Raw genomic sequence first — 11,910 nt, forward strand, 5'->3', positions numbered from 1 at the left:
CGAATTAGGGTTTTAATCTCTTTCTTATAAAGTGATTTAACCCTAATTCGGTTTAATTTCGGAAAAACTGAAGCCCGGAACGGACGGTCCAGAGATACACGCGGACCGTCCGTTCCAGCACGTGGAACGGACGTTCCGCTCACGTGGACCGTCCGGTCTGGTTCGGGCGGACCGTCCGTTCTGGACTTTCTGGTCCGTCCGTTCCAGCCCCTTCCGTCTCGGTTTTTCGTCGTTTTCTCTCGTGCATTTGTCCTTCCCTGCGTGTGTGACCCTGTAGGCTCATTCGACATAGCAGTATAACCCGAAGTCCCTATTTCGGGTATACAAGTCATAGGCGGTCTCTAGCAAGACACTATGACTACCTATCTCGAATAGAGTTTGTTCGTGATCATATGAACGCCAGTGATGATTCCGGCTGATGATCCTTTTGTATCGCGATATCATATGTCGAACATAAGGCATGGACAAGCCACCTTATCTGATTCGACTGCTTTCTCGTTCACTGAGTTCGACTGTCTGAAATAGACGACGTTCGTCTATAGTGCGGCCACACATTTCTACAGTCTTGCTCACACGAGGGGCCCAGCGATATCTCTCTCTTTTACGAGAGGTACAAATCCCGTCTTGACTATCTACAATTCAGTACATGATTCGTTTCGTACCTGATACATGCCTTTATAGTCCTCCTGTTACGCAGGATGTTTGACGTAATCAAAGCACGCAACTTCTCATGTTGGATTCTGTAGATATCTCAGGTCTTAGGATCCAATCATGGAATCGTCGTTTGAGATTCAAGTCATGACGCTAGTCCATGTGACAATCTCATGCGGGTCAGTCCAGTATTCCGTTCTGCAACGAATACCTATGATTGTGATCGTATCCAATACTTATGATCATCTATGTGATCATCAATCACACATCATACTAGTCTTATTATGTCGTTATTCCCATAACGACATAAGACTAGGGAGTTTAGTATCATTCATAGATGATCATAGGTATTGGATACGATCACAATCATAGGTATTCGTTGCAGAACGGAATACTGGACTGACCCGCATGAGATTGTCACATGGACTAGCGTCATGACTTGAATCTCATACGACGATTCTATGATTGGATCCTAAGACCTGAGATATCTACAGAATCCAACATGAGGAGTTGCGTGCTTTGATTACGTCAAACGTCCTGCGTAACAGGAGGACTATAAAGGCGTGTATCAGGTACGAAACGAATCATGTACTGGATTGTAGATAGTCAAGACGGGATTTGTACCTCTCGTAAAAGAGAGAGATATCGCTGGGCCCCTCGTGTGAGCAAGACTGTAGAAATGTGTGGCCGCACTATAGACGAACGTCGTCTATTTCAGACAGTCGAACTCAGTGAACGAGAAAGCAGTCGAATCAGATAAGGTGGCTTGTCCATGCCTTATGTTCGACATATGATATCGCGATACAAAAGGATCATCAGTCGGAATCATCACTGGCTTTCGTATGATCACAAACAAACTCTATTCGAGATAGGTAGTCATAGTGTCTTGCTAGAGACCGCCTATGACTTGTATTACCGGAATGGAGATTTTGCGTTTTACTGCTATTCCGGATGAGCCTACAGGGTCACATACAATAGGGATGGACAAGTACGTGTGCTAAATTATCCCGATTAGGAATCCTAATTGGATGAGATTCCTAATTGGAATAGGAATCCTAATGGGATTAGGAATCCTATTATGTATAGGAATCCTAATGAGATTAGAATTCTATTACATCTAGGAAACCTAATGAGATTAGAATTCTAATAGGTTTAGGAAACCTAATTAGATTAGGATTCCTAGTAATCTATTCCTTGTCAAATTAGGATTTTGGAAAGTCTATATAAGGAGAATGTCTTCTAGGGTTTTAAGAAAAGGAAAAAGAAGAAGAAAAAAAGAAGAAAAATAAAACTCTAAGCCTCCAAAAACCTTGCACACAAGAGAGATCGAGATCTCTAGTCCTAGCAGACAAGTTCCAAGGTGTTGGAATCCATCCCGACGTGTGGATACGTGTAGAGGGCGAGGTATTCTTCCTTCCTAGAGTGATCGGACGAACATATCAATTGATACAGGCCCCGGATCGATTGAGGTAAGCGTTCTAACGTTTCTATGATTCAATAGTAGCATGGTTCTAGGGTTTCATTAAAATTTTTGTTTCATATCCGCTGCGCAAACCCTAGAATCGATCTCTTAGGAATTAGATTCGCTCATGAGATCCCAGGAAACCCAACAAAATCCTCTAATGTGTGGTTGTAGATGCTTAGAAGTGAATCATCCTGAGGTAAGCATCTTGATATGCAACGTAAAGAGGTTGTTTATACTTAATGAATTCTTTGACAAAGTGCTTAGTCGCAGAGCACGATTTGAAAGAATTCACCTATACAAGCATGAAGTGTGGCCGCTTCAAGATGTTGGAGGCTCGACATCTATGTGCTTGTGAAGGGGATATGGACACATGGCCGATATAGTGGCAAGGAGTACAAGAAATTGTATTGATTCTGTGTGTGTGTATACGCGGTAGCTCAACTAGGATTATGTAGGTTTAATCGTTTTCGACACCTACGGAATTCGAGTTTATTTTGGTATATTACACTAAGTGAAAGTTCAATCGTAAAGACACTTTCATTTATGCGCAGACTTGTGGAGATGAATGATTATTTGCTTGATATGCCATTGTTTAATTTACTCTAAAAATGGTGGAGAATTGTGGGGATTTTTAGAGCAAATGAATGGGAATTTAGAATCTCTCAAAAGGATTCATGCTTCACGTGTATTACAAGTATGGTAGAGGAGTTAAATACTTGTAAAAGACGTGTCATGAATTGGCTAGTTGTTAAGGATTTGTCATAAAAGTTTACGTTCGGTTTTGAACGTGAAAGGTAATCTCAGAAAAAATGGGAGGGCAGCTCGAAAATATGAGCTGGCAGCCTATTTTTTCTGAGGAATAAAGCTCATAAATAAATGGGCGGTAGCTCGGAAAAACCGGGAGGGCAGCCTGTTTTTTCTGAGCAATTCGGAAATAGGCGGGTGGGTAGCTCGACAAAACGGGCGAGCAGCCCGTTTTTTCTGAGCAAATCGGATTGAGCGAAAAATCGCGACCTTTCGGGAAAAACTTCTGATTTCTTCACACCTTTCGACATTTGGAGTGTTTATTAACACCCCTGGATATCCTAACACGAAAGAGAACAGATCTAATTCGTTTTTTGAGAGATTTGAGAGCACTTTTGTGGTTGTTCTTGCAAAACACACACAAAAGCCTTTTGTTCATCTTCTTCTTGCAATTTCTTATATTTGTGTTCTTAGTAGAGTAAACTAAGATCACTTCTCTCTTCATTGTATCTCAAAGACGTATTCCGGAAAGTCCTTTGCTCGTATAGGACGGAATAACGTTTTTAGGAAAATGTATCACGCCTTGAAGAGTTATCCGGTTCCTATTTACTTTTCTGTTATTGTTCTTCTTTTTATATCCCAGATTTCTAACATCGGTCTCCCTCTCAGACTCACACTCACCAAATAATGAGAACTCACTCACTGAACGAAATAGACTAAGAAATTATGCTCATACTCTCTGTAGAGCTGATATGCACTTGGCCCTCTATTTAAACTACTCTGGTTCGTCTTCAAATTTCCACGAAATGATTTGATCGACTTCTCCTTGATTCTTGCTGATTTTGATTCTATCTTCAAGATCTCATCTTATCTCTTGTATTTGACTCTATCTCTTTAGCCTTTGACTTTATCTGAATCTCGTCAGTTGCACCTCAGGTTTGCTCGAGTGCTATCTCGCCGGATTCTTCTCCTGAAATCTCTCATAAGTTGTTGAACCTGCAACAACCTTTTAACAACCAAAATAACATGTGCAAATAATTGCACTAACAGTCTCCCCCTTTTTGGTTATTTCAGATCATGCACACAAACACAAACCCTTCCAATGATTTCATCAAGGCTAGAGTCATCAAAACACACGGTTACCAAAAACAAACAGAAAACTTCAGTTCATCACATAGAATCATCAAGAGCATAGAAGTTCAGATCATAAGCAAACGAAACTCAAAAACAAAGTGATGAGTCATTGGAGGGACTCTTGACTCTTCTAGTCTTCTTGCTTGTTCCTGACTTCTTTGAAGCCTCCGCTTTCTTAGGAGTTGGTTTAGGCATCTCAGAATCATCTCCTTCATCCTCTTCCTCTGAGTCTTCTTCTTCTGAATCAGGTTCTCCTTCGGCTTCCTCAATTTCTCCCCCTGTGGGCATGGATGAAATAATAAAAAACAACAATCTCAAGGTGAGGAGTACCTGAATGAATAATGAACACATTACTCAGAGTTGCTTCAACATATTCGTGGACTGTTGCACGAATTTGCTGACACTGTACATGTTGCCTGCTTCCTTAGTCCGAGCTCCATCTTTATCAATGCTTTTTCTGCATCCTTAAGAGTCTCCAACATATTCTTGTAGTCCTTCTTTCCTTTACCCTTCTTCCTTTTGATTTTTGTCTCAACCACCAGGGGTTTTTGAATCACCTCAGTGTTCTCCTTTGGATCAATGAGTTATGGGCACTGCTTGGTGAGGATGCTTTGAATTAGGCAGTGATACGACAGTCTGAACCTTGCTCTGAAGTTCAGGGCTCTCTCTAGAATATGATCGAAGATCATATTTCCAGAGTTCAAAGGAAACATATGAAATAAGGACATATTACAGACATTGTGAATCGTGCTCGATTAACTTTATTATATCACAACGACATTCAAGTCACTCATATTAGTCCGACCAATTCGAGGAACTACTTGAACAATGTCGTTATGATCGATCACAACCCAAACCCGGCTGCAAACAAAGTTCCATATTATATGAGTACTAGGAGGAACCAAGACCGCCTGAATGTATGGGTTTTCCCGCTCTATCACTTCCACTGCGTATTCCCAATTTTTTTCCAAGGAGCTCTGGCCATGAATCCTTCCCTATATTGTAAGGAAGCAAACGAGATTAAGACAAAATATCATATACATATAACTCAGTGGTTTGAAAATGAAACGTCTTTATAACAAAGTATTATTACGCATAATGAGAATCAGTAAGAACTAAGAAAATAGGTTACGCCATACGTAGAATGTGTAATCCAAGAACATGCAGTTTTTAATATAACGTGAATATTATAAACAAGGGTTGTTTAAAATCGACTCTGGTAAGTTGATATTAAATTGAAGAAGAAGAAGAAGAAGAAGAAGAAGAAGAAGAAGAAGAAGAAGAAGAAGAAGAAGAAGAAGAAGAAGAAGAAGAAGAAGAAGAAGAAGAAGAAATTTAAGCATCAATTTTTAATAACTAATTACTTAATTACCTTTACATATTTTTAGCGTTTCTTCCATTCTCTTAGATAAAGCTTTATTTATTTTTTGGTTATTTGTTGTATGGACTATGAAAGTAATAGTGAATGGGACATCTCACTCTCTCCCTCTCTATCTCACTTGCGTGGATTTTTTTCACCCCTTGCAATAGTTGGGCCCATCGTTTGATATAATAAAATTAATTCGCTCATTACTACATTTAATGGAGTGATTAGTGGGTTCGGTATCTTCCTAATTATTCATATGAATTCATACTCTAAATAAATTTAGTATACATACACACACATATATATATATATGAAAAAGTTGAACCCTCAAAGAGTAATGCGGAAAATCAATCAGTTCTATTCACTTGAGAAAGATAGTCAAGTACAACTCACTTTTTATTGTAAGAATCGTACTTACTACACACCCGAAATTCTCCCTGAGTTTCTTCCCCTCTCATAATGAATCCTACTGATTAAAAAACCTCACAACACAAATCACTCACCAGAGAAAGGAGATTTGCCCAATCGGTTGTTGGGATTTTTAGAGTAAATGAATGGGAATTTAGAATCTCTCAAAAGGATTCATGCTTCACGTGTATTACAAGTATGGTGGAGGAGTTAAATGCTTGTAAAAGACGTGCCATGAATTAGTTTAGTGTTAAGGATTCGTCGGAAGAGTTTACGTTCGGTTTTGAACGTAAAGAGTGATCTCAGAAAAAAATGGGAGGGCAGCTCGAAAATATGAGCTGACACCCTGTTTTTTCTGAGGAATAAAGCTCATAAATAAATGGGCGGTAGCTCAGAAAAACCGGGAGGGCAGCCTGTTTTTTCTGAGCAATTCGGAAATAAACGAGCGGGTAGCTCGACAAAACGGGCGGGCAGCCCGTTTTTTCTGAGCAGATCGGACTGAGCGAAAAATCGCGACCGCTCGGGAAAAACTTCTTATTTCTTCACACCTTTCGACATTTGGAGTGTTTATTAACACCCATGGATATCCTAACACGAAAGAGAACAGATCTAATTTGTTTTTTAAGAGATTTGAGAGCACTTTTGTGGTTGTTCTTGCAAAACACACACAAAAGCCTTTTGTTCATCTTCTTCTTGCAATTTCTTGTGTTTGTGTTCTTAGTAGAGCAAACTAAGATCACTTCTCTCTTCATTGTATCTCAAAGACGTATTCCGGAAAGTCCTTTGCTCGTATAGGACGGAATAACGTTTTTAGGAAAGTGTATCACGCCTTGAAGAGTTATCTGGTTCCTATTTACTTTTCTGTTATTGTTCTTCTTTTTATATCCCAGATTTCTAACATCGGTCTCCCTCTCAGACTCACACTCACCAAATAATGAGAACTCAGTCACTGAACGAAATAGACTAAGAAATTATGCTCATACTCTCTGTAGAGCTGATATGCACTTGACCCTCTATTTAAACTACTTTGGTTCGTCTTCAGATTTCCACAAAATGATTTGATCGACTTCTCCTTGATTCTTGCTGATTTTGATTCTATCTTCAAGATCTCATCTTATCTATTGTTTTTGACTCTATCTCTTCAGCCTTTGACTCTATCTCTTTAGCCTTTGACTTTATCTGAATCTCGTCAGTTGCACCTCAGGTTTGCTCGATTGCTATCTCGCCGGATTCTTCTCCTGAAATCTCTCATAAGTTGTTGAACCTGCAACAACCTTTTAACAACCAAAATAACATGTGCCAATAATTGCATTAACAATCTCCCCCTTTTTGGTTATTTCAGATCATGCACACAAACACAAACCCTTCCAATGATTTCATCAAGGCTAGAGTCATCAAAAGACACGGTTACAAAAAAAAAACAGAAAACTTCAGTTCATCACATAGAATCATCAAGAGCATAGAAGTTCAGATCATAAGCAAACGAAACTCAAAAACGAAGTGATGAGTCATCGGAGGGACTCTTGACTCTTCTAGTCTTCTTGCTTGTTCTTGACTTCTTTGAAGCCTCCGCTTTCTTAGGAGTTGGTTTAGGCATCTCAGAATCATCTCCTTCATCCTCTTCCTCTGAGTCTTCTTCTTCTGAATCAGGTTCTCCTTCGGCTTCCTCAATTTCTCCCCCTGTGGGCATGGATGAAATAATAAAAAACAACAATATCAAGGTGAGGAGTACCTGAATGAATAATGAACACATTACTCAGAGTTGCTTCAACATATTCGTGGACTGTTGCACGGATTTGCTGACACTGTGTTGCCTGCTTCCTTAGTCCGAGCTCCATCTTTATCAATGCTTTTTCTGCATCCTTAAGAGTCTCCAGCATCTTCTTGTAGTCCTTCTTTCCTTTACCCTTCTTCCTTTTGATTCTTGTCTCAACCATCAGGGGTTTTTGAATCACCTCAGTGTTCTCCTTTGGATCAATGAGTTCTGGGCATTGCTTGGTGAGGATGCTTTGAATTAGGCAGTGATACGGCAGTCTGAACCTTGCTCTGAAGTTCAGGGCTCTCTCTAGAATATGATCGAAGATCATATTTCCATAGTTGATCTTAGTTACTTTCTTCACACAGTAGATGAGTACTGCTAACCTCTTGTGAATCAGACTTGATCGCTGGGTTGGTATCCAGTTAGATCTGGCTATTTTGAACAGTACTGAAGCCTCGAAGTTCAGCTCTACTAGGCTATTTCACCTTTCCTCTTTTCATCAAAAGTATCAGTGAGAGCTATCTCCACCTCTTTCTGGTCAATCTCCCTGTCCAGCTCATCCATGGTAGTCACAACTGTGTTCTTCAAGCCCAAAATCTTGTTGATTACTGCTGGAGAAAAATGCAGTATCTTTCCTCTTATGTACACCCGATGGTACATTGGATCCCCTGCCTTCACAATCTTCTTAGTGATGTTTGCATAAAATTCTTTGATCAGAATTTTGCTGTGTGGACAAGCATAGGTGACTGTTTCTTCTAGACTTAGACATTCCAGGATATCCCATATCCCTTGTTCCTTGAGGTTGCTGACATTCACGTTTCTCTCCACAATCATGTTGAGATTCTTCATGTCATTGAACCTTTGTTCAGATTTCTCATCAACAAAGTGATGAGACATACACAGGCTCGTCAGTAATTCCTCATCTTCTGACCCAGAAGGAGAACTGAGTATCTCACTTTCTTCCTGAACTTTTCTCTTCCCCTTCATCTTCTCCTTTTGATATTCCTTAGAAAGCTTTGAAAATTTTGCCTGCGGCATATCTTTTGCTAGTTCAGCCTTCCTCTTCTCGGGTTTCTTAGGGGTCTTGTGCTCAGTAATCACCAAGGCAAGTTGTGATTTTATCTTCCTTTGAACCTTTTTAGGAGGACTTTTTGCAGTCACCACTGGTTTTGCAGCCAATTGAGATCTGGTCCGTGCCCTCTGTTCAGCTATAACTCGATAGTCAGAAACCTTGCCCTTTCTCTCAGCGATCTTTGCCTTAGGTTTCTTGCTTTCAACCTTTTGTGCACGTGAGTCCACTTCAGGTTCATCTGTTGGTTTAGTGCTCTATGATGTACTGATTATGAGCTTTGTTCAGATACATTCGATGTATTGATACTTTCTCTGTGTTTTTTTATGAGAGTATCTTGTTCATTACATGTTCTTGCATGCTAGATCTGTTATGAAATCCATGTATCATTATGAATGATACTAAACTCCCTAGTCTTGTGTCATTATGGGAATAACGACATAATAAGACTAGTATGATGTGTGATTGATGATCACATAGATGATCATAGGTATTGGATACGATCACAATCATAGGTATTCGTTGCAGAACGGAATACTGGACTGACCCGCATGAGATTGTCACATGGACTAGCGTCATGACTTGAATCTCATACGACGATTCCATGATTGGATCCTAAGACCTGAGATATCTACAAAATCCAACATGAGGAGTTGCAGTCGAATCAGATAAGGTGGCTTGTCCATGCCTTATGTTCGACATATGATATCGCGATACAAAAGGATCATCAGTCGGAATCATCACTGGCTTTCGTATGATCACAAACAAACTCTATTCGAGATAGGTAGTCATAGTGTCTTGCTAGAGACCGCCTATGACTTGTATTACCGGAATGGAGATTCTGCGTTTTACTGCTATTCCGGATGAGCCTATAGGGTCACACACAATAGGGATGGACAAGTACGTGTGCTAAATTATCCCGATTAGGAATCCTAATTGGATTGAGATTCCTAATTGGAATAGGAATCCTAATGGGATTAGGAATCCTAATGGGATTAGGAATCCTAATGGGATTAGGAATCCTAATGGGATTAGGAATCCTATTATGTATAGGAATCCTAATGAGATTAGAATTCTATTACATCTAGGAAACCTAATGAGATTAGAATTCTAATAGGTTTAGGAAACCTAATTAGATTAGGATTCCTATTAATCTATTCCTTGTCAAATTAGGATTTTTGGAAAGTCTATATAAGGAGAATGTCTTCTAGGGTTTTAAGATAACAAAGAGAAGAAAAAAAAAAGAAGAAAAATAAAACCCTAAGCCTCCAAAAACCTTGCACACAAGAGAGATCGAGATCTCTAGTCCTAGCAGACAAGTTCCAAGTTGTTGGAATCCATCCCGACGTGTGGATACGTGTAGAGGGCGAGGTATTCTTCCTGCCTAGAGTGATCGGACGAACAAATCAATTGATATAGGCCCCGGATCGATTGAGGTAAGCGTTCTAACGTTTCTATGATTCAATAGTAGCATGGTTCTAGGGTTTCATTAAAATTTTTGTTTTATATCCGCTGCGCAAACCCTAGAATCGATCTCTTAGGAATTAGATTCGCTCATGAGATCCCAGGAAACACAACATCATCATCCTCTTTTGCTTTCAGCACTTCTGTCTCTGATGCTGAGTCTGCAACTACTTCTATTTCAGCATCCTTCGACTTCTCCTGCCCTAATTGAACTGAGGGCAGTTCCTTCATCTGTTTGGGTGTATCACCCACATCCTTTCCAGACTCTACATGCTCTACACTTGCATCCTTATAAAAATCTACACGCCTTCTTGTTCTTCTTCTTATCAACCTAGGCTCACTATCTGAACTTTCCTCTATATCTCTAGTAGAGTAAGTAAAGAGTTCATCAAGTTTACCCGTATCAACTTGTTTTGGAGGCAGAGAGGATTGTAGATCCTCAGTTTCCTTGCACTAATCTTCGATCCTAGGGTTTCCTTCTACCGGTTCTTCTGGGATCTCCGCGTCTGTTTCTTGGATCTTCTCCTCTGGGCTTTCGATTTCTTGGATTTCGTCGCCCATTGTATCTTCCTTGCTAGTCTGTACAGTCTCCCTCGAATTTCTGCGAGATTCTTCTGATGGATTTTCTTCTGGATCTTCTTCAGCACTCACAAATGAGTTCGAAGATTCTTCTTTCCTGGGTTCACTTGATTTTCCTTCTCCAGATGAACCTTCCTCTGATTCTAGATGATGATCCTCACCTGTTTCTTTTCTCGTTTCTTTTGGATCCATGCTGAGGCTGATTCTAGGAATCTTACTCTCTTCGTGTTTCTTGTAAATCAAGCTCTCGAAATTTAGGGTTTTTCAGCTTCAGAACTTCGCAGGGATAGAGAGAGAGACACTCTTTTTATTTTGGGGCGAAGGGTTTGTTTGAGAAATCTCTGATTTTCCGAATCCCACTTCCCCATAACCGAAAATTTACTCAACCACTCACATCAATCATTTCGAGAAATAACGTTTAAAAACATTTAAAACAGAAATCCGTTACGCGATAAAATTACGATTTTAACACCATAAGAAGTTTATTCTTTCGTACCTCAGTTCGCAGTGCATCCAGTTGAGTCAGTGACACCTCACGCTTCATCCAGTGCTTACTTCACCCAATAGGAATATAATTATTTCTTGTAATTAATCCGCCTGAACTTCTAGGACGTTAAGTCCAATCATGATGTTTTACAACTTAAGTCCAGCCTATCTTACTGAGATATACTCTTGTAACGTATCAACTTACAGCGGAGTATGATGAATGAGTATCATCTGGCCTTAGACCGACGAATGGACTGTATATGGTTTAACTTAGACCCGAGCGATTTTAATAATCTAATCATATCAGCACTTCCTTTTTTTTATTGCAAAGTTGGAACATAATACCAACATTCATTCACTTCGTACTGAGTGTATGCTGACAGAGTAGCAGGGGATTTTCGTATCACCAATGTCTGAAGTGCACCTGACTACTTTGTGAGGTACCACTGACCGCCCTTTCAACACTGTTTCACTTAAACACTTCAGAACAAACTCAGTTAGTGATAAAAAATTTCCAATACCGAGAGATTTTTGCGAACATGTAAATTTGTTCATGTCAAGTGATTTAGTAAATATATCAGCTAATTGATATTCAGTGGGTACGTACTCAATCAGAAGACTCCCTTTCTCCACTTGCTCTCTGAGAAAATGATGTCTTATCTCTATATGCTTTGTTCGTGAATGCTGTACTGGATTCTTAGAGATGTTTATTGCACTTGTGTTGTCACAATGAGCTGTAAACGAGTGAGTGTCAATTCCATAATCAGTCAGCATTTGCTTCATCC

General features: G+C 39.8%; 1 protein-coding gene across 1 annotated transcript; it reads right to left on the reverse strand.

Moving 5' to 3' along the window:
• Window positions 1-7,998: 7,998 nt before the first annotated feature.
• On the reverse strand, window positions 7,999-10,831 carry LOC104817121 (stress response protein NST1-like). The gene is made up of 3 exons (XM_010546197.1): window positions 10,544-10,831; window positions 10,175-10,291; window positions 7,999-8,853 (listed from the first exon to the last, which is right to left on the reverse strand). The coding sequence occupies exons 1-3, from the start codon at window positions 10,829-10,831 to the stop codon at window positions 7,999-8,001; spliced, it is 1,260 nt and encodes a 419-aa protein (XP_010544499.1).
• Between the last annotated feature and the right edge of the window lie 1,079 nt (window positions 10,832-11,910).

Source organism: Tarenaya hassleriana, unplaced genomic scaffold, assembly GCF_000463585.1.
Source record: "Tarenaya hassleriana unplaced genomic scaffold, ASM46358v1 Cleome267, whole genome shotgun sequence".
NCBI lineage: Eukaryota > Viridiplantae > Streptophyta > Magnoliopsida > Brassicales > Cleomaceae > Tarenaya > Tarenaya hassleriana.